The sequence below is a fragment of the Drosophila guanche genome, unplaced genomic scaffold (genome assembly GCF_900245975.1).
Source record: "Drosophila guanche unplaced genomic scaffold, DGUA_6, whole genome shotgun sequence".
In the NCBI taxonomy this organism is placed as follows: Eukaryota; Metazoa; Arthropoda; class Insecta; order Diptera; family Drosophilidae; genus Drosophila; species Drosophila guanche.
Window position 1 is genome coordinate 572966 of NW_022995751.1, and position 20067 is coordinate 593032.

At 41.1% G+C, this 20067-nt stretch overlaps 1 protein-coding gene across 2 annotated transcripts; it reads right to left on the reverse strand.

Annotated features, from left to right (window-relative positions):
* Window positions 1-2: 2 nt before the first annotated feature.
* LOC117586955 (C-type lectin 37Db) lies at window positions 3-19414 on the reverse strand. 2 transcript variants are annotated; one of them, XM_034277327.1, is made up of 5 exons: window positions 18655-19414; window positions 13579-14073; window positions 5718-5821; window positions 1454-1562; window positions 3-518 (listed from the first exon to the last, which is right to left on the reverse strand). In XM_034277327.1, the coding sequence occupies exons 1-5, from the start codon at window positions 18950-18952 to the stop codon at window positions 268-270; spliced, it is 1257 nt and encodes a 418-aa protein (XP_034133218.1). In that variant the 5' UTR covers window positions 18953-19414; the 3' UTR covers window positions 3-267. The 2 variants fall into 2 exon arrangements, with proteins under 2 accessions (XP_034133218.1, XP_034133219.1); XM_034277328.1 differs by lacking the exons at window positions 13579-14073; window positions 18655-19414 and adding an exon at window positions 9217-9710 and having other exon boundaries at window positions 8-518.
* Between the last annotated feature and the right edge of the window lie 653 nt (window positions 19415-20067).

Below are 20067 nucleotides of genomic sequence, written 5' to 3' on the forward strand. Positions count from 1 at the left end.
ATTTGTATTATTTTTTGTGTGCTCAGATTTACATGAGAAGATTGACGGAGAGAATTCTAATTATAATTTAATTACGTTTACTAACTAATTATCAACAAGAATTTTATACACTTACATTACATACATAAAACCCTACTTTCTCTCACGGTTTTTTCCTCCACTTTCACTTTAACCTGGGGGTTAATGTTAACCTTGGATCACTAATCGCTATATGCCTAAATGGATGTGTGTGTATGCTCTGTGCGGTGTGGTGTGGTGTGGCGCCACCTAATTCGGTTGCACCTCACAAACGAAATATGTCTCGAAGCTGCAGGGTGAGTCGTTCCACTTGAGGCCCTTGCCATCGCGATTCCACAGCTCCAGGCAGTTCTCCTCCTCCCCGTTCTCGTACCGGAAATTGTTCGGCTCGCCGGCATTCCAGTTGGTGAATGTTATCGGACGACCGGTGGCCATCCAGAAGAAGTTGCCCTCGTCGGCCAGATCCGTGCCGGATATCCAGAAATGTTCGTGGCCCAAGCCTGTGTGGGGGAAAATGTGCAAAAAACGTTGATTAAATAAAAGTTACAAAACGTATTTAAATGTTGCAAAATAAATCTACGACTGTGAACAAGAATCTAATGGCTAGGGGGAAACTGAATAAACAATTTACTCTGCGCTTGGTATTAATATTTGAAGGGTTGTTGATTGCTTTGCACATTTGTCTGCCAGGAAAATGTTTTTAGTAATTAAAATTGCACGGATCTGGACCTAATTTTAGTCGGTTTATCCGATTAGCTGCCTCCTAAATATCTACTGAAATTAATTCCAATCGGAACATGGAACACAGACTATCCACAATATTGTTACTTAAAGGGTATTCCCGTAGTCTCTGCAACTTCTTAAACCCCATTCGAATGTCGCTTTTTCACTCAGTAGTCGTGGGCGTAGTCTTTGCCCATGGCCCTGCAGCCGTTGCAGCTTTCAACATTCCACATAATAATGTGCCACATTCACTTTTAGCAATATGTTTCTGTATCTGTATCTGTATCTGTTTTTATGTTGCCCTCTCTTTGGAGATTTATGCAATGTTGGAGTTCGTTAGCTCCATCATAGCTGCCATCTCGCCCACTCGCTTAACCTCTGCTGTTGCATATATCTGTGTTCCCTTTTGTGTTGCGAGTTTATTGTTGTTGGGGGTTTTCGGTTACCAACTTCCGTGTATTATGCCACATAGACAGTCCTCGAAAGTCGAATGCCACTGACCAGTCGACAGAAAATTTGCTTTTGTTTGCCCGGTGCGGTGTCTCATGTCTATTGTCATATTGATCGGCTTTTCTAGTGATTTAAGTTGCATGTTGCATGCTGCCCCTGCCTATGTCTTTCTGTTGTGTCAATGGTTTGACAGACTTGTGGATAAAGTTTTCATGGTGTCTCGACGTCTGCAAGTGTCGTGTGTGTCTCTTTTTTCACTTACCAAAGTCACGTATGTGCTTCTCCAGTCTATCGTTCTCTTCCTGTGATGAAATGCTCGCCAAATGCATGCCATGGTAGCGGCAGTACTGTGTGGCTTTGAACCAGTTTGCCTGCAAAGAGAAAAACCAAAGGAAAATGTTAGAGATGCAATGGAAAGCCAAGAGCCGTTGGAAGATTATATAATTGTGTGACACAGTTTCTACCCCAATCCCACTTGGCCTGCTGCAGTTATACGTAGATCCATATCCAGCCGTCAACAAAAAACAGTCGCTGAAACTTTTGTGTCAAATGGGGCGTTGAATGGAGATATATATGTATATATGGTTATATCTATGGAAATTGAATCTAGCTCCCGTATGCCAATTAGTGTTTTTGTGATGCGGTTTTTGGGGTGCGCGTTTTGGGCCGTCTAAAATGTTATTCTCAATCGAAATCGACAGCAAAATCGGAATCAATTTCAATCTATAACCATATCCAGTGTCCAAACTACATATTCAATTAACTCTAATGGACTTTGGCCCCTCCTGTCATTAGCCAGGGCACAGAAAAAACAGCGAAGAGAAAGTGTCAGTAAAAGAGGAGACAACCAGAGAGAGAGAGAGAGGGGAGAATATCTCCTGTTGATTGCGCATATTTCCCTTCCCTTCTGCCTCCTGCGGTTGCTGTTACGGCTCTCTGATGTGCACATAAATCGATTACACAACTATCCATCCTGCCACCCGGCAAACCCATTCCTGCACCACATCCTCAGCGCTGGTGGCCCCATCCTTTGGCCCATTTTGACCCACCTGTAACCCCATTAACTTGCTCCTAATTGTATTAGCCGTAATTGTGCGCGAATAAAGCGAGGTATTCCTGCTCCTCCTTCTCCTTCTCCTGTTGCTGTTGCTGTTGCTATGAGCGTACAGCGTGCATGCCACATGTGGCACACAACCTGTACAGAAGGTGTTTAACGTCTCTTCTGCTTTTGGGAGGGCTCCTCTCGGAGTGAAAGCGCTTATTGGGTTGTAAAAAGGTTCACCTCTCGTTCTGCGCCAAGAAGTCAATTAGTTTTTGTTGTGCGGAGGTACAAGAGGGATCCAAGGATTCCATGATTAAGGCAACAACAAGGAGAGGGAGAGGAAAGAGTCTTTTCAGTGGTTTCGGATGTCGGTTTAGGCAGCAGGAGATGCCAGAGACAGGTTAATGGTTTGTCAGAGGACTTGTATCTGATTTTTTGGCTAGAGAGAAACATTGTTACAGAAGAACAGATGACGGAGGAAGGGGAAAGCCAGCTATTCAGCAATTTTACCTAGAAATTAAGTATGGGTTGAGATATTTCAACAAAACAGTGTCTTAATTCTGGCTTTAATTGTGATAAAGCAGCCCTAGAACTACTCCTTTCGTAGGTTATCGATTTCTCTTACATTTAATTGAATTTTTGCAATCGCACACAAAATTCTATTACCACAAAATGTTGCAGAAAATGGAAGGAAGGATGGAAAAGTGTAATAAAATTGGAGTACGGACGACCAATCAACCGAATGAAGTTTTACACGAAACTCAATTAAGTGGCAAACAAAATGTGGGACATGTTGTTAATGTCATTAGCATGGCCTACACTCGGCAAATTTCAGCACCTCCCCTACTCAGCTCTACCCCTACTCGCTCAATTAAATGTTGGATTTGATTTGCGCCTGCGTAAACCCGTGTGCAACGAGATACCCCCCGCCTGCCGCCTCCTGCGTGTCCCACTGTGCCGCCGCTTGTCAGGCCTTAATTTTCACAAAAACAAAAAGAAACAAAACGAAAAAACAAAAAGCAGAAATATATAATTTAATTGCTTCATTTGCATATTTACACACGGAATGAAATTTGCATTAAATTGCTCATAATATTATTGCGTTGCATAATATTTCACATTGCCACCGAAATAGCTACGGCAATACTGAATGAATTTCGAGTTTTCGAAAAAAATACTTACAAATGAAATATTGGGCAGAACTCTTAATTAGCGGATTGACCATAAATATTCGGGAAACACTTTTGCCAAACGATATGCGATAATTAATGCAGAATTTTGAAAAGGAACTCAAGAAAACCAAAGCAGATCCATTAAAAATAAGTAGATTTCAATGTTAATAAGTGGTTAACGATAAAGTGGATATGCTCTATAAAATATGGAATAAAATAACGATTCGAATTCTCAAATATGGGATATCTTTAGGGACAGCTAGGGACGAAAAGCTACCAGCTGGAGGATGGAATGACAAGAAAGATGCTTACACGCTTCTCCTTAAAGTGCCAACATCCTCCAGAGTCTAGAGTGTGTTCAAATAAAAAACAATTTAAAATTAAAATCAAATTAAAATGCCAATGCGCTGAGCTTACGAGATGCTTAACATTTTAATTGCTTTGACAATTGCCTGCATTTCGAATTGGAAAGAAAGAGTGAGGCGGGGGGGGGGAGAGAGCGAGACAGATGAGTGATAAGGTACCGTTAGCAGGCAAATTTGAGATAAATTTATGACTTTCTTTCTGTTTTCGGTTTATATGTATATTTGATTGTTTTTTGGGTGGTATTTCCTATCTTTTGGCTAATCAGCGAATGAGAAACAGGTGGAGATTGTGGAGGGGGACTGAGAATCGTTGTTTAATTAATGACCTTATAATGTATTCCCAATTCCCGCTGTTTATCCGGCGGCATACTCCAAATGGAATTGTTTTTTGTGTACACAAAACTCTGCGTAAAATCGGGGATTTTAGGGCGAGGGCGAGGACGAGAGGCGGCAAAAAACGTTCATAAACCGAAAATATGCAACGAAATTCGATTAAATATTTAGTTGTTTGTGTTTTTGTTTGAGTTTTAACTGCAATTAAAGCGTTGAAATGTCGCATTAAAAGTGCAGAGATTTATTTGTCAGCAACAAATAAACCATTTTATTTCTGTTTGTGTGAGGGGGGGGCAGGGAACTGGTTGGGATTATAGAGAGAGATTACTCTGAAAACCACTTTTGTGAGGAGCTTTTAATAGGATCCAATCAAAGGAATTATTGTGGCAGAGGTGTTTCGAAGCCACTATTTGAATATTTCCAGGAAATTCCTAACGACAAAATATCACCGAAATCTTTCGATAAATCTTGTTAGATTTCAAATAAAACACTTAATGTATTTCCAATTAAGATTGATGCCTCGAGAAGTGGAATCTCATGCACTTTGGTTGCTCCATCAATCCTCAAAGTCGACCTCCTCTTGTCAGTGGCTTGATCCATTGCTGGTGGCCCTCCGTTTCCTCATTTAGTTATTGAATGAAAATACAATGAATAATCCGGCTGATTACGATTTGGTTTACAATGGCCAAAAGCTCTTCCAATTCGACGGCTCTTTGGCTTTGGCTTCAAAGTTCAAGGAGAATGTTGCGCTGCTGCTGCTGCTGCTGCTACCCAATGAAATATAATTCAGTTTGTGACGCACATTTGCATACCGAACGTAGTACCAAAACCACACCTCTCCATTCGATCGAGTGGAGCCAACTAGATTTGCCAACTAGCCAAGACTAATTTGTTTTTAATATGAATATCATAACGCATATCTATAAGGTTGCAGATATGTTATTAGGTTTACGTGCGTGATATGATGCGTGGCCAAGCACGTGCCTCTTTTTTTTTCTGATTTGCTACTCTACTTCTGATGAAGTGGCCCTCAAGGTAGTCGGCTGACATTGAGCGCAGTTCTAAGGCTGTTTTGTTAATGTAAGCGCTGTATAATCGATATCTCATGTATCTAAGCTCAATGGAAGGTTGATAAATGTACTGAAACGTAACTAATTGAAGGAAAGACTTAAACAATAATCTGCTGATCATCTGAGCTTTCTTTGCTGCTCTCTCAAGGAATTCGTTCAAGGAATTGTTCTCACCAAAGAATGATTCTAGCTTAAGTTCCCTTAAAGCCAAAATCATTGAAATTCCCAGCTTTTTCTTGATTTCTGTTCCTCTGTTAACCCCACAAAATGTGTAGCTTAGTGTAAAGTAAAGCTGGTTCTTCTGCTGCTGTAAATATTCCATATGCCATCATCCTCTTGCAATCAGCAAACGGCAGAAGGCAGAAGGCAGAAGCCAGCTGCTGCCCCGAGTCTCCACTCGAGAGACGACCCATCAAACCGGACTTGTAAACCGTTGTCTCAACCGCTGGCTGAACTGTCTGGACAGTTGCACTTTTGCTTGGTTAGTTTGCTGGTTACTTTATTGGCCACATTACGAGTATGGGCCGTGCGGAATGTCGCTTACCTTGAAGAAGATTCCCAGGTAGTAGCGCTTCTCCCCGAGCTTCAGCAGCGGCATTGTCCATTTGTTCGGCGTGTACTGTGACTCGTCCACGCAGTTCGGGCAGTCTATAAATAGAGATCAAAAACGGGCATAAGGATACAGATTCGAAAGAAAAGATGAAAAAAAATGCATAAAAAAGAGGCTGGTGGTAAAGAGCGTGGGCAGGACACATGGAAGATGATTTATGCGACGGTTATACACGTTTTTTGCCGGTCATAATAATTGTATGTTTATGGATTTATGGAAAACTGTGTTGAATGTGTGTACATAAGAGTTTTTCAAGGAAGGAATCTTGGATCTGATCATTTCAGAGAGATCTTTTATTTATGATATTTATACTAAAGAACTTTAAATCTTGATTTATCGAGTAAGAATCATTAAGAGAACTTTGAACTTAAACAGTTCGTACGATAATCAGTTGAAAGAACCATAGAACTATCTCGGAACTTTGACCTTTAGCATGATACTCGTTGGGGAACTACATCTACAAAGCGTTCTATATGCTAATAAGAAACCAATATCGCAGCGACTGGTTCTTTTAGGGAATACGTGTGTGAAACTGCTGCGTTTGAGTCATCATTTGATGGGCCCATGTGCGGCTGCCACAGCTTAATTAACTAACTCTTCGATGGCCCATAAAAAGCATCGTAATACTTAAGTCTTAAACCATAAACGGATACAAAAGACTGGCGACTCGCGGACTAATTGCGGATCAAAGGGAAGAGAAAGAAATTGAGTTATGAACGTCGCGACGCCCCGTTGGATGAGAGTCACTAGGAAACAACGGATTGTGGTGCAAGTTTTAAGATTTAAGAACTGGTTACCCCATAAGAATAAGAATACGAAGACTCGTACTAAAATCAAGAACAAGTTCAACTCGTCTGAGACGCCTGGAAACGTTTCGTTGTGGCCTAATCCCACATGACGTGATGGAGATTCGGGCTTGAACCAGATAGAACTTTACTCTTTTTTCATTTGATTGTTGGAATGTGAATCAAGGCCGGGTCTTTTGTTTCGGTTTGTGGCCAAAAGTATGTGAAGGTCACTTACGGGAGGCGGCGCCACAGCGAATTCTTTCTAAATATATGAGAGAAAATGAAAGCCAAATGGTTTCCCTTTTGTTTCGTAATGGAGTTTTCGCTAATGTTTGTTAATTAATCATCCGAAATGTACGGCCCATTCATTTGAAGGTTGCCTCCGCCAAATGTGGCTGAAACTCTAATGATGACGATGTTGAATGTTGTATGTTTGATGGGGGCGTCTCATTCCGCCAAATATATAAAGAAATAAATTAAACAATGAACGTGCAACGGGCCAAGTCCGTGTGAAAACATGTCCAAAGAGCAGTTAACATTTTGACTCTTTTTTTTTGGCACAAAACAAAAGCAAAGAAAAGGCAGAAACAATGCCAGTCTCAGCAGACGCTGAAAGGTCTTGAGAGTTGGATTTAAATCAATGGCAATGTTTTATTCAGACACCTTTTATAAGGTGTTTCGGTGAAATATACACATGTTAGAAGGCTGCGCTGGTAAATCTTAGTTTGCTTGAATTTTTGGCAACATTCTCAGCTAAAGTAAAGAGTTATTGCCGCTCTTTCAGTTCCCGACGTTCCTTGACTTAAATGCAGTTTTTAGTTGGAATTTCCACTCGCAATTTTCTTCTGTAAATATCTGCTAGCAATTATCAACTATAATTGATAACTTCCCCCTATATTTTTCCATCTAAATGGTATTCCTGCAACTCTTCTGTTCATCGAATTCTTCTGCTCGACCTGTTGCATCATTGAATTAAAACAGTTTTGTTAATTGTATATAATCTCGAAGCCAGAGAGCCACCATAAATGCAAACCAGTTGGGATGTCTCCCCTGCTGTGGGGCGATGCCGATCTTCCATCTTTTCCGACAGACAGAAGGTGCAAAATTGATTAAGATCTGTGGTGAGGTGGGGTGTGGGGACAAACATATGATTTGCAATCCACTAACCGATGCAAAGACGGTAAATTGAATATACTCATTAGTTGTTGGATAAACTTTTAAGCAAACATATGTGGAATTTTGTACGGGGATTATGGTTTGGAGTTTCTAGAGGCCGAAACTGTCGAGTGTTTGTATGATTTATTAGCCGTAAAAGAATCATAAACGAGTTTGCAAACGAAAAGTCAATGTCAATTTGTTGGATACCTCGTTAAGCGGTGGATAAACCCTGCTCTGATCGCCTGATTCCAGCAATTAAATTTATATTTATATCCCAAGATGTCGACCTTCGTTGAAACACCAGAAAATTCAAGAGAGAAAAAGAATCCACAAAAGGAGAAATACGAATGTGCATGAAACATCTGCATCATCAAGCAGACATTCAACAAAACACGAAAATATATGTAGGTGTGTGTTTGTATCTTTTATTTATCCATCTCTTCCTGCTATATATTTTATAGAAGAATTTTTTTGTGTTTTATGCAAATTTCTGTTGTTTTTTGAAGTAAGACAAACAAAAGAATTTGTGCATATTTAAATTCGGTTCTTTTTTGTTTGTCTGTGCCTTTTTTCGGTGTTTATGATTATGTTTTGGACTTTTATAAATATTTAAAATTAATTTGTGTGGAACGTTGCAGTTTTTTAACAGAAAAAGAGATTGTGGATTTGGCATGGGATGCTGGGATCAAGCGGAAATTAATTCAATGCTTAAAAAATGTAGATTTCATCTGATAAAAATGCAATAAAAGATGGGTAGAAGATTGAGGGGGAATACTGGTTAGTTCTGCTCTGCGGCCATAAGAAATGTCTCCAGAAACGAGCAGAGAAGCCGCCGAAAGCTCAGATTTAACTCCAAATTGAACTTCAATACTTAACAAATGGCTCGTCATCGTACGATACTCCTTCCCTTCACTTTATTTTCATTTAATTTCAATCAATGATTAACCCTGAACTTCACTTAAAAATGTGGAAACCCTTTTAGGGCACATATTCCATTGACTAATGGGAATTTCACATGTCAACCAAATGGTTTCTTTTATTACAAACATTTCAACAGCCACACACAAAAAAGGCGCACAAACACTTGACTCATTTGGAGTTTTGGAGCATAAAACACGCTGAAAACCAATCGAATTTGGGCCAAAAGCCGCCGCTGCAGGCAGACAGAGAGACAGATAAAGGCATGGACATGGCTCAAACAGTAGCCCCACTCTGGCCATAAAGTGTGGCTTAAATCTCCCTAATTAAGCAGCCATCCACTTCACACATTCCCATCCATGGACTCAGTCCAGTCAGCCATCCATCTCGCCAGCGATCCATCTGTTCATCCAATCCGAATTGAGAAAAGTGAAAGTGAAATTGGAATCTGTTTTTTTTTTTGGTTCCAGTTTTCTTTTTAGTAGGATTCCCGCCATGGGAAACCGTGAATCGTGAGTGAGAGAGTCTTATGCAATGAGAGAGTTTTAGAGAGAGGCGTGGACACATACCCGTTACAGGACCCTGAACTGCTCCTTTGCTTTGTGGCGTTGCCATTGCCATTGTCCTCGTGTCCAGGCTGCCCAGCAGCTGAACCGAGAGTATCACAGACAAAATATAATAATTCTGCATGTTTTCAATCGTTTAATTTATACCAAATAAATATGAATATATTTGTTTTTGGTTACACACTTCCGCAAAAAACACTTTTACCCTGAAAAATTCCGTCAAATGTTTATTTATGAAAAAAAGTTTCGCTTTTGTGTGGTGTGTGTGGATTCAGCGCATATTTTTGTATTCATTGAGATTTTATATTGGGGTTATTGATTGTTTTCGCTCGATTTATGAATTATTTTGAATAAAATACAGATGCTATCGGAGCTATGCGGAATCGGATTTGGAATCGAAATGAAATCGAAAGTTGGTTACAAATAAAATACTCGCGAGTAAAAGTCTTGTGAGATATGTGCGCAGGCGCGCGCCCAAACTGAATGTCGGCTGTCGAAGAACTAAAGATTTTGGCTGGCTTCGGCCCAAACCAAGGCAGAATCCACCCATGAGAGAGGTAGAGAGATCTCCGAAGAGCAGAGAGAGGCAGACAGAGACTGAGTGAGTGAGTTGAAAGACTGGTTTGAGAGAGACAGAGAGAGAGAGAGAGAGAGAGAGAGAGAGATCCCAGAGCTCGAAGACGAACTTGTTCCGCAGCGAAACTCGAAAGATTAACATCGACCCGAGAGAGATCCCCTTGTATGGGCCAGCCGCCGCTCGACCAGCGGACACTTGTGGCTCTGCCCTGGCCTGGTCAGCGCTGACTGTTTGTCAAACACTTGACGCAAGCATCAACCTCCACAGAGCCTCAGAGGAGATGCTGTTTATCAAGATTGAAGCTGAAGTTGATGCCGAAGCCTCACCAAGGTCCAAGCTATCACCGAAGCGTGGACGTGTGTGACGCGTGAAACAAACACCAACGTTGTGCGCCCCCAAAGTCACTCTGGTTTCGATTCTCTGCGGTTGCAAAATGAAAGAAGAACGTTCTCGGTTTACACAGCTTACCCTCTCTGCATTTTGGTCTAAACTTCACTTTTAACTGTTTGCTAACTGTATTTTCTGTCACATTTAGCAGCGAAGCAATGACCTTGATGTCATGCTGCCTGCCGATGAACTAGTTTTTCGTTTAATTTTGAATTGTGATTCACTTTTCATTCGATTGAAGTGCGCTTTGTGTATGGCTTGCTGTCAACCAATGCGTATGCGTGATGTTTGCTTAGAGATCGAAAAGATATCTGAACCCACCAGAGACACTATCTACTGTGGGACGAAATGAAGATGTTTGTTGGGGGAAGTTAAGACAGGGAGCCTCGTGATCTTTCTGTATCTTTACTGCTAGTGAACATTTATTTAAATCATCTGCTAATACCTTACACTCATCGAAAGCATTTCCATTAAAGATGTCACTCCATTAAGAACTGCAAACATTTTCAGATTCAAGTTTTCAGCAGTATTTTTTTCTGAATTCCAATAATCCGATTGGGCTTATAGAAACATATATCTACGTATCAGACGAGTGTACGATGTTGGCACCAATTAAGTCTCGGTTTTAAAAATTGATTTTACAGCAAAAACTATTGACAACTTTTCTGTGGGGACAAAATGTCAACAGCAGTTGGACGGACGGCAGGGGCACAGCGATGCGTTGGGCGAAGAGGAGAAGAGGAGAAGAGGCATGGAGGCATGCGATTGGAATATTCTCTGCAATGGCCGCAATTTGTGAGGAAATACGAAAACCAAAATCGCACCAAAACGAAACGAACGCAGTGGAGTGGAGAGGAGAGGAGAGGAGGCAAGTGGCAGCCACTTGTTGCACTTGTTGGTGTTGCCGCTGCCACTGTTGAAGCACGAGTATCTTTTTTTTCCTTGTATCTTTTGCATAAAAATCAACTTCTGCTGCTACCTTTTTTTGTTGCCGCTCTTGTCGCTTTTTTTCTTACGTGTTTCTTTTTTTTTGGTTGAATTTTTCATTCATTTTGTGGTATCTTGTAAGAGCGGCATCGCCTTCAAGATTCGCTACAGATTTCGTGGTGGTTCTTCTCCCACTCCGCACCTGAACTAATTAATTAATTGGGAAAACAAGAAACAAGATTTCGTAAGCTTAATGCGTGTTTTATTTCGATTTGCCTTTAGATTTAATTTCCATTCAGATGTAAAAACGAAACCAGATTAGAGGCCAGTAAAACATATTTAAGACAAATTTATAAGACGGCAGAGTTCATTGCTATCCGAAGGCCCACGTCATGATAAAAATATACAACTTCTTTAGCATAAAATATCAGTTTGTATCTGCATACTGAAACAAATATCTATCTATAGAATCATTCGCGTCGTAGAAGAATCGGAATTCGCCGAAAATAAACAATTTAAACCGAATTAATTTGACACGAAATTACAGGAAATTATAAAACCATTCAAAGCCATTTTCTAATTAATAATATTTATAGCTAGCATTTTCATACGTAACTCTATAATTATCTCTTGCACATTTGCATACATTTTCCTACGGCGTTAAGCCTTCATTCCTCGATTCTTGGAAGCCAGTGATTTCCCAATCAAAATCATGTGAATCCCCACACAAACTTCAAGCTGCAAAGTCTTGGCCTTTGATGGATCGTCAAACTAAAAGTTTGTTTGAATGCAAAATATATACAGATTCAGCTGTATGCTAATTAGGCGTGATTTCTGTGGCTGTTGCCAAGCTGTTTGTTGCTTTCTTTGCTTAAATAGTTTGTGTCTAGATGGAAGATGTTTGTTGGATTAACGAGAACATACACAGACGAAACTCTTTGAATATTTCATGAATTGGAGTGTCATAAAACTATAAAGCAAAAAGGGGAATTCTTGATTGATCAAGTAAAACATTTAGGGACGGTTAAATTGTCTCTTCCTTACTAATTTCCGTACTGGACGGTAGACATGAAATGATACATGATCTTTGATCTTAAAATAAATCAAAATATCGAAAAGGAAGTGAAAGAAGTTTGTTTGTAGATAATTTGTGTACACTTCTCGATTTTCTGTTGCCAAAAGAAACCATAAATTAAATTTAATTAATTTTTAATGCCATCATCCATAAGCAATCATAATAATTTATTATTCCCTTTCATTCCATGCGATACCAAATTCTTATCTGAATCGCCTGTCGCTTTCGGTTTAGGGGAATTTCTAACAGAATCATATCGAAATCCGCAACAAGTTCTGGCGATGCTTCCAATCGTGGGTGCAATGCCTCCTCTAAACTGAAATTCAATTCAATTTTTATGGCACAACCTCTTTTGTTTCACAGTCGTCGTTCGGGTTTGTGTGTTGTGTTTTTTGTTTGTGGCGTGTGGTCCATAAATTTCAATGGTTTGACGTTTAAGTAAAATAAAAATCCCGTCATCGAACTACTTCTAGACATCGATTTCGAATCGATTCGTTGCGATGCCACGCGATTTGCCTGCAGGTCGTAAATTTCGAACAGATAAATTTCCGCGGATTTTTCAGCTCAGGGCCACAGACGAAGGGGAAGGGTGTGGAGGCAAAACTTAATATATTTGCCAATATTTTCGCCTTCAAAGTGTGCAAATAAAACTATGCTTGCGGCTTATGTAAACTACAGATCGAGGGATCGAGGGCCCCGAGCCCTGGTGGCCCCGTAAATCGACAAACGGAGGCGCCAAAGCATTCAGTGCTAATAAAACTTGAAGAAATGTCAATAGTCAAATGGGAAAAGTAATGCTTGAAATGTAATGGTAATTGGTAGGAAAAACAAACAAAAATGGGACAATAATTAGATGTGGAACATGACAGAGACAAACAGAAGTGAAACACTAATTGGATGGAACATATGAGTGGGGAATGACTTGAAAACCAAACAGAAATGGGGAAATATAAACGGAATGGAAGTTAAAACAATAAAAAAGTTAAGTGGTTTAATGATTAATTCACTTTTCGCAAAGCATTCAATGAAAGGCCGAGGATAATTGAATGGAATTCCCAGCAGGATGCAGAAAATGCCCTTAAATGACAATTGCAATATTTTTGGAATTGCTTGGAATGACAAATGTACTTTAGGGCATGGAATGATGTGATGGGCAGCAGCTTCAGGCGGAGGAATGCCTCAAAAATAGCCTGCAAATTTAAATAGTTTCATGGCTTTTGGCTCTACTTATGGATGATGGAAGGGAGCTAACACTAAGTGGAACTAATTTACTTAGCGACTACTTGTAAGAGATTGATGAATGGGTCAGCGTGGCTAACAGAAAAGCCAAACAAATGAAGAGATCGAAGGCTGATCGCCCTATTTGATTAATGATCGATTGTTGCAATACTCGACTCACCCGCATCGATCTCATTCTCGCTGGGATCCCGTTGGAATATGTTGCCATAGTACTGATCATGCTGCTCCGACTCCACGCTCTGCAGCGACTCCTGGACATCGTCTTCGAAGTCCTCCTGATTGGCAGCGGCCTGTGGCTGTTGGTCTTCCTCCTGCTGCTGCTCCTCCTCGAACCCTCGATTCTTTTGGGAGCTGCTGGTCTGCCGCTTGGCCGCTGCTGCTGCCAGACGATTCCGCTGTGCCCCACCGCCACTCCGCTTGCCACTCCCATCACTGGCCGCAAAGCCGCGTGGACGTGGCCTGGCCGATGGCTTTGGCTTCGGGAGGATGTCCGCTATGGTTGGGATCTTCTGGTTGGCACTGCGATTGGGAAACAGTCGCCGCTCCAAATAATTGGCGAATATTTGTTGGGTTATCTGATTCTGGCGATGGAGTTCGTTTTGATCCAACTGGAATCCAGGGGCTGGGCTCGGAGTTGCTGTCGCCTGATTTGTGCCTGAAATATGTGCCACGATTAATTGCAAATCAATCACGAATCAATCGGTCTACCCATGTGGGTCGCAAGAGTTGTGTAATACACTGATATATTTTGGGATGGTAATTACATAAGGCGAGGGACAACATACGTTCCACATCCCACAGCTGTGTTGAAAATAAAGTAAATTAAAAAAAAAAACAGCAAACTCTTGTCCGTAAGGCAACGAAGTTTTGGTTACTCTTTTAATGGAGATTTAATGGAACCAAAAAGCTGTTTATTATCTCTGTGTATGGATGCATGTTAGGGCATCATCTCTGAGTGTCTTTTGATGAATTTTTAATTACATCGTTTTGGTTTCTGAAGTGACACACATCCATCAAAAGTGGCCAGCGACGAGGTCTGTGTCTCTGGGAACCAGCGGAATACCCCTTATGCCCTTTTAGAGTGTCGTGTGGAGTGGAAATATGGTAATATCTAAATGAGAGATCACTGAGAGATGGTTCGAGTGGAAGCAGAAGAAGCTAGAGAGTCATTTCGATTCAAGGAAAGGTTCATCTGTGAAAAGCAAGAGTATTCCTCTTCAATGGCAGAGTGGAATATGGAAATGTTTGAGTATAAAACAGAAAATAGAGAGTTTAGGAAGAAATATATACAACAAAGATGTTTCTAAGTACGTAAGATTTTATGGAGTTCAATGGAAGAGTATTTCCATTCGGATGTTAAGAAACTCAAACAAAAATGGTGTCAAGGCCTTGCCATTGAGGAGGCGCTTTTACTGCCCTGCAGTTAAGCGGATTGCAGGTCGTTTCATTTCCCGTTCCATTTCGTTTCTCTGGGAATTGCCAAATAATTGTTAAACATAAGCTACCGATTGTGGATGCTAAATGTCTCATGAGGCATTAGGGCCGCGCCCAGCCCTTAGTCCATAATTTGAGTGGCATTTTGGGCACAAATTTATGCTATATTCCACTGGGCCTACGTGTGTCGTACATCTTTCCTCATTCAACTGATGAGATGAGAGGAGAAATACAAAGTCAAATTTATTATGCAATTAAATGTAATTGTTTTTAATATTTTGTAAATCTTTTTTTGCGCTCTTTTTTGTGAATCTCTTTTGGCAGATGGTTTATCATCAGTTAAGAGCGCGCGAATTAAAAATAAAAAATTGAAAAAGTTGAAAATTCCGCCCTGACATTTGTGTCGGTGATTGAGTGTCGCTGACGGGGGTAGGGGGTGCCTGGTTGCCCCAGATGTCAGGTGAAACATTATGCGGCAGATTGACTGTGGAAACAAGGCCTCTGTGCTGTGCCACTCGGGTGCTTATCCGTTGGCATTCGCTTAATGAATCGTCAAAAGAAACACTTCATACGCGCACTCGTACACGTACGTGAAATCATCAATGAGATCTTTGCCTGGAATGAGATCTCTATGGCAGATCTGAGGAGTTTTGCGATGGAGAGTGGTTATGTTATGGCTTATGGCTTTTTGGTAATTGGACAGCTATTGAAAGTCTTGTTAATGGAAAGAAAAATGGGGATATATCAAAGAAATTGAAGAGGAAACTAAGTGTTGTCGGTTACGGAAGGTTATGAAACATTTTCATACGGAAATAAGTGAAAAAGGAGAGTTAAACTTTTTGTTTTAAGTGCAACCTAAGCAATCTGCTCAAGGAATCTAAAATAATTTAATCTCTCCATGCACAGCAATTGCTAATCCATTTATTCAAACATTTTTAAGTAATTTTTAAATGGAACACTCAGCGGATGTTGAAATGTTCATTAAAAAACCATGGAATGCTGCCGTGTAAGCTAAAAATTCAAGTCATCGAACAAGAGTCTACCTTTTTGTGGCAGTAATTACCAAATAAAATCGAAAATTGAACCGAAGGGGATTCGGCATCTATGAGTTACGTAACAAGAAGCGAAACAAGAAGGGCGAGCAAGGGCGATTGCCACGCACTCGTCAAGAACTCGTTATAATTGTTCCATTATCGAATGATTGTTCTGAAAGCAACAAAACGAAATCCTTGACGGGTTATTGGAGACCCATTATGAGCTCTAATTTACGTGCCATTGTTGGCTAGCTGACCAATTGAAAAGTGTACTTCATAAACAGTCACAAATGGCCAGTCGTGATGGCCTAAATGCCCGACTTTTGTTGGATGTTAAATGCAGTTGTCTGTCGATAGTTGGCTGGGGCACGCAACAGTAGGAAGGGGTGCACGACGACGACGATTCGGTGACCCAGTTGTCAGTTTCCACTTCGATATGTATCTCTGTGTATCTCTATCTCCTCTGTATATTTGTGTGCAACAACTGTAGCAGATACTTGGCTAATTGTCGTTTGCACAGGCAACCGCATAAATCATGACAACTCGCCGAGGATGTTGAACGTGGACTGCCGCCAGCGTCTGCTGCCTTGAGAAAAACGACTACGAAACTGAACCTAGCCGTTGGCAGTAAATCATTTTGACTAGCATCTGCGGCTAAGAACCTCTCTCTGTTAATGGATCTGCAACAGAAGTTACAGTGCAACTTGAGGGCCGTACATTTTGCCGCTTCGGCGAAAAGAGGTCAAATTAGCAGCGCCATTGCATTCATTCATGAGGGGAGTTGCCGTGTTGCACTCTTGCATTACGAAAACAAAAGCATATTTCGCCACACAGCTGCACCGCTAAATGTTTGCTCGGACCACAGCTTCCACAGCATAACTGCATGCGAAAAGATACATTTTTTTGACTTGCGTAATCTTCTTGTAGTCCGTGTGTGTACATTTAAAGTAATTACACGAACAGCCAGGCCCATGAGGCGTATACGTTACGCAGCGATCAAGCGCCAAAGAGTCTTTGATTGACGCACTCAACGCTCGTTTGTCTTGAGAATTGGTTTCTGAGTACAACTACAACTCCAATATACAATTATTGTTAAATTAAATCATAATTAAGTTAGTCTCTAAGTCAAGTTTCAATGTCAAGCCGAAAAGCAGAAAAAGATTTATTAACTTAACTTTGAAAATGGTTTATGTATATTTATAGGCACATGTGTGATGATGCTCTTGCGAAAAGAGGCGTTTGGATTGTGGCGAGGAGTTTGTTGAAACATATTTTTCATCGATATTAAGGTAAGGTAAGTCGATACAAATTTTAATACAAAGTGATAGTTCTTTCCCTAAATAAAGCTTCTATTATTCATAATTTCTGGTCTTAAGAACAAATATGGAATCCTTCATCGTTATTATTCATTATCCACAACCATAGAGTATTCCTATCAGTCGCCATAGCTGCTTCATGACAGCCCTTATCTTGACAAATTACCAATCTTAAGTTCTTAAGTTGTAGGCTGTTTTTATTCGAACGATTTTTTCACATTTTAATAGAAAAATTTACATATTTTTGTGGCTTGGCACTTTCAGCTAATTTCGAATGGCATTTCCAATGCAAATCGAAACGAATATCAAATTATATTATTATCATAATACCCAGTAATTAGCGATGATGTCTTAGCCGACTTGAGAGGTGATTGAACTCTTCTCCAGCGAGGTGGTAGACCCATTAATCTTTGGACATTTTTTTGTAGGGGAAAGAAGCAGAGGCGCGTGCTTCATTTTTCATCGGCGGTTCCTTGGCTTTTGTTCTCTGTATCTCTCCGTCTATCTATCCTCGCCAAAATGTCACAAGGTGAAAGACCAACAAATTCGTGTTGTTGCGGACAACACGCCCCATAATTCTTTCGTTTCTTGATTTCGCATTTTGCATAAAATTTCATTTTATGTGTATTTCTGTTTTGCGTCGTCGTCGTTGCTGTTTTCTTCTACTCCTCTGAAATAATTCACTTAATATTCTGAGGTCATCAGCATTCCGCCGTTCAAAATGCAGTCAAAAAATCAAAATCGAACTCGAAATAAGAGTCGACGTCTCAGTCGCTCGGTGAAAAATAAAACTCCAAACTGGATCGTTGAATATTTATGCAATGAGAAGATGGACATTGAACGCACCTGCCTCTGTCGTCTTTACCTCTACAATATGTCTATTGTAAATACATCTATCTATGTTCTATATACAGCATTTATAACAGGGGCGCGGAAGCCATGCTGTGAGAGTTTCTTTTTCTGATCTGAGTATTAGCTTCGATTTGGTTTGTTTCGCTTTGATTGTGTCGAAAGTAGAACTCATATTTAGATATATGAAATGTCAAAAGTTATAGCAAAAACTAACGTTATGGCAGCCAAATAAGATAATTCATTGGAAGTCACAAGAAGAGAACTTTTTTGTTGCACTAAAGAGAAGCGAACAGAAACAATTTTGTTCCTTAATTCTTTCTCCCTTTTCCGCATGAATTTCCAAATAAATTCTCAAATAAATCAATCGAAAGCCCCAGACAATCCCCAATTAAATCCACAAACACCTACATGGAAATAGGCCCTTAAAATGGATCCACAAAAGGCAATCGGTTTAAGTGCAATTGTTAATATTTGCCAATCAATTGACACACAGACAGACACCCACCAAACCCTCCAATGATTGACCCTGACACGGATTTAGAGACAATCGAGAAGACACTTGTGCCCCCTTGCCCCCCACACTCGAGTGGTGCTACTTACCTCTCTTGTCGCGGAGGCCATTGGAGACGACCTCCTCAGAGGTAGCCGCTGGGGCTGAACGCTCCTCTCTCCTGGCGTTGACTGGAATATTCCCTCTACTGCTGCTGCTGCTGCTGCTGTTGGTGTTGCCATTGTGGCTGTGTCGTTGCTGATGATGATGGTAATTGTGTGGCACATTGCTCGTTGTGGGTGGTGGATGAATGGAAGCTACAGATGCTATGGCGGGATATGGTGCTTTGTTACCGGAATCGACACTGACCAACGGCATGAGCACTATCAAGAGCGTGAAGCGTATCATTATCACTGCCTTTTTTGCGGTCTAGACACCAGATATAATGTTGCAGCTGCACTTTACTTGAAACTTTGTAGCACTTTGAACGCGTTGCTTGCAGCGGGAGAAAGCCTCAAGGTAGAGCTGCGACCCCGGACTGTAACTGAAACCAAACTGTGGACGGTGCCACGATCAACGGAATGGGAGAGTGTCGCGTTGTGGATCGATAAACGTAGATGTAGATGTCCAGATCTAGTTGGCTATTCGGTATGCAGCTTCGCTTTCTAAATTATCAATGATAATATGGGGATCGCTAGTTAGATCTCTGGGTCACTGGCCTTCTTGTCTGTGTGCCCTCCGAAAAAAATACTTTTGTTTTCTCCGCCCAAAAGCTGCGGAACGCGGAACGCGGATTAAGTAATCGCTTTACTTTCTTTCCGCTTTTCGAAACGAGAGAGCGACAAGTGAATGCTCGGGAGAGCCAAACGATCGATCGCTCTTTGGTACTTTACTCTCACTTTTTTTCGGCTTGGACTTGACCGATCTCAAAAGTGGTCCGCACTCGATGCTGGACCCTCGTACCGTGCACACACTTCGGTTTTCGGCTTCACTTCGGGTTGTCTTTCTGTCAAGCTTTCAGCTTTCCTTGCGATCGCAGCGAGACTTACAGACTAAAGCGTTTGAACGCAACTAAAACACGTTCCATAGCTCGATTCCTCTCCGAGCTGCTGCTGCAGATCGTTGGAGCCAGCTGGTGTCTCGATCAACGGTCAGCAGAGACCGCAAATCGAGTTGTTTCGAGTCGCTTCGCTCTCTGTCTGTGCCTCTCGCAAACTGCCGTTTGCCTTTGCAACTCGTTTTGCGAGCTGACCAGCCTCTGCATTGGCTGCACCGATCGCTGGAGATCTCTGCCGGAGATGCGGTTTATGGTGTCATTTAATTACAGGTGTGTAATAGATGAAGATGGTGTTGGGATGGGTCTCAGGGATGTCTGGCTGCTTGTGCGTTCTGCTGCCTGCAAGATATCCATGAAGAATCGTTTATTTTTAGATGCAAAATCGCTTTGGCCTTCGGTTTATAAATAGTCTGAGGGCTTAAGACAAAAACCAAAGCACTTATGGGTGGAGTTGTTGTCTTTAGGG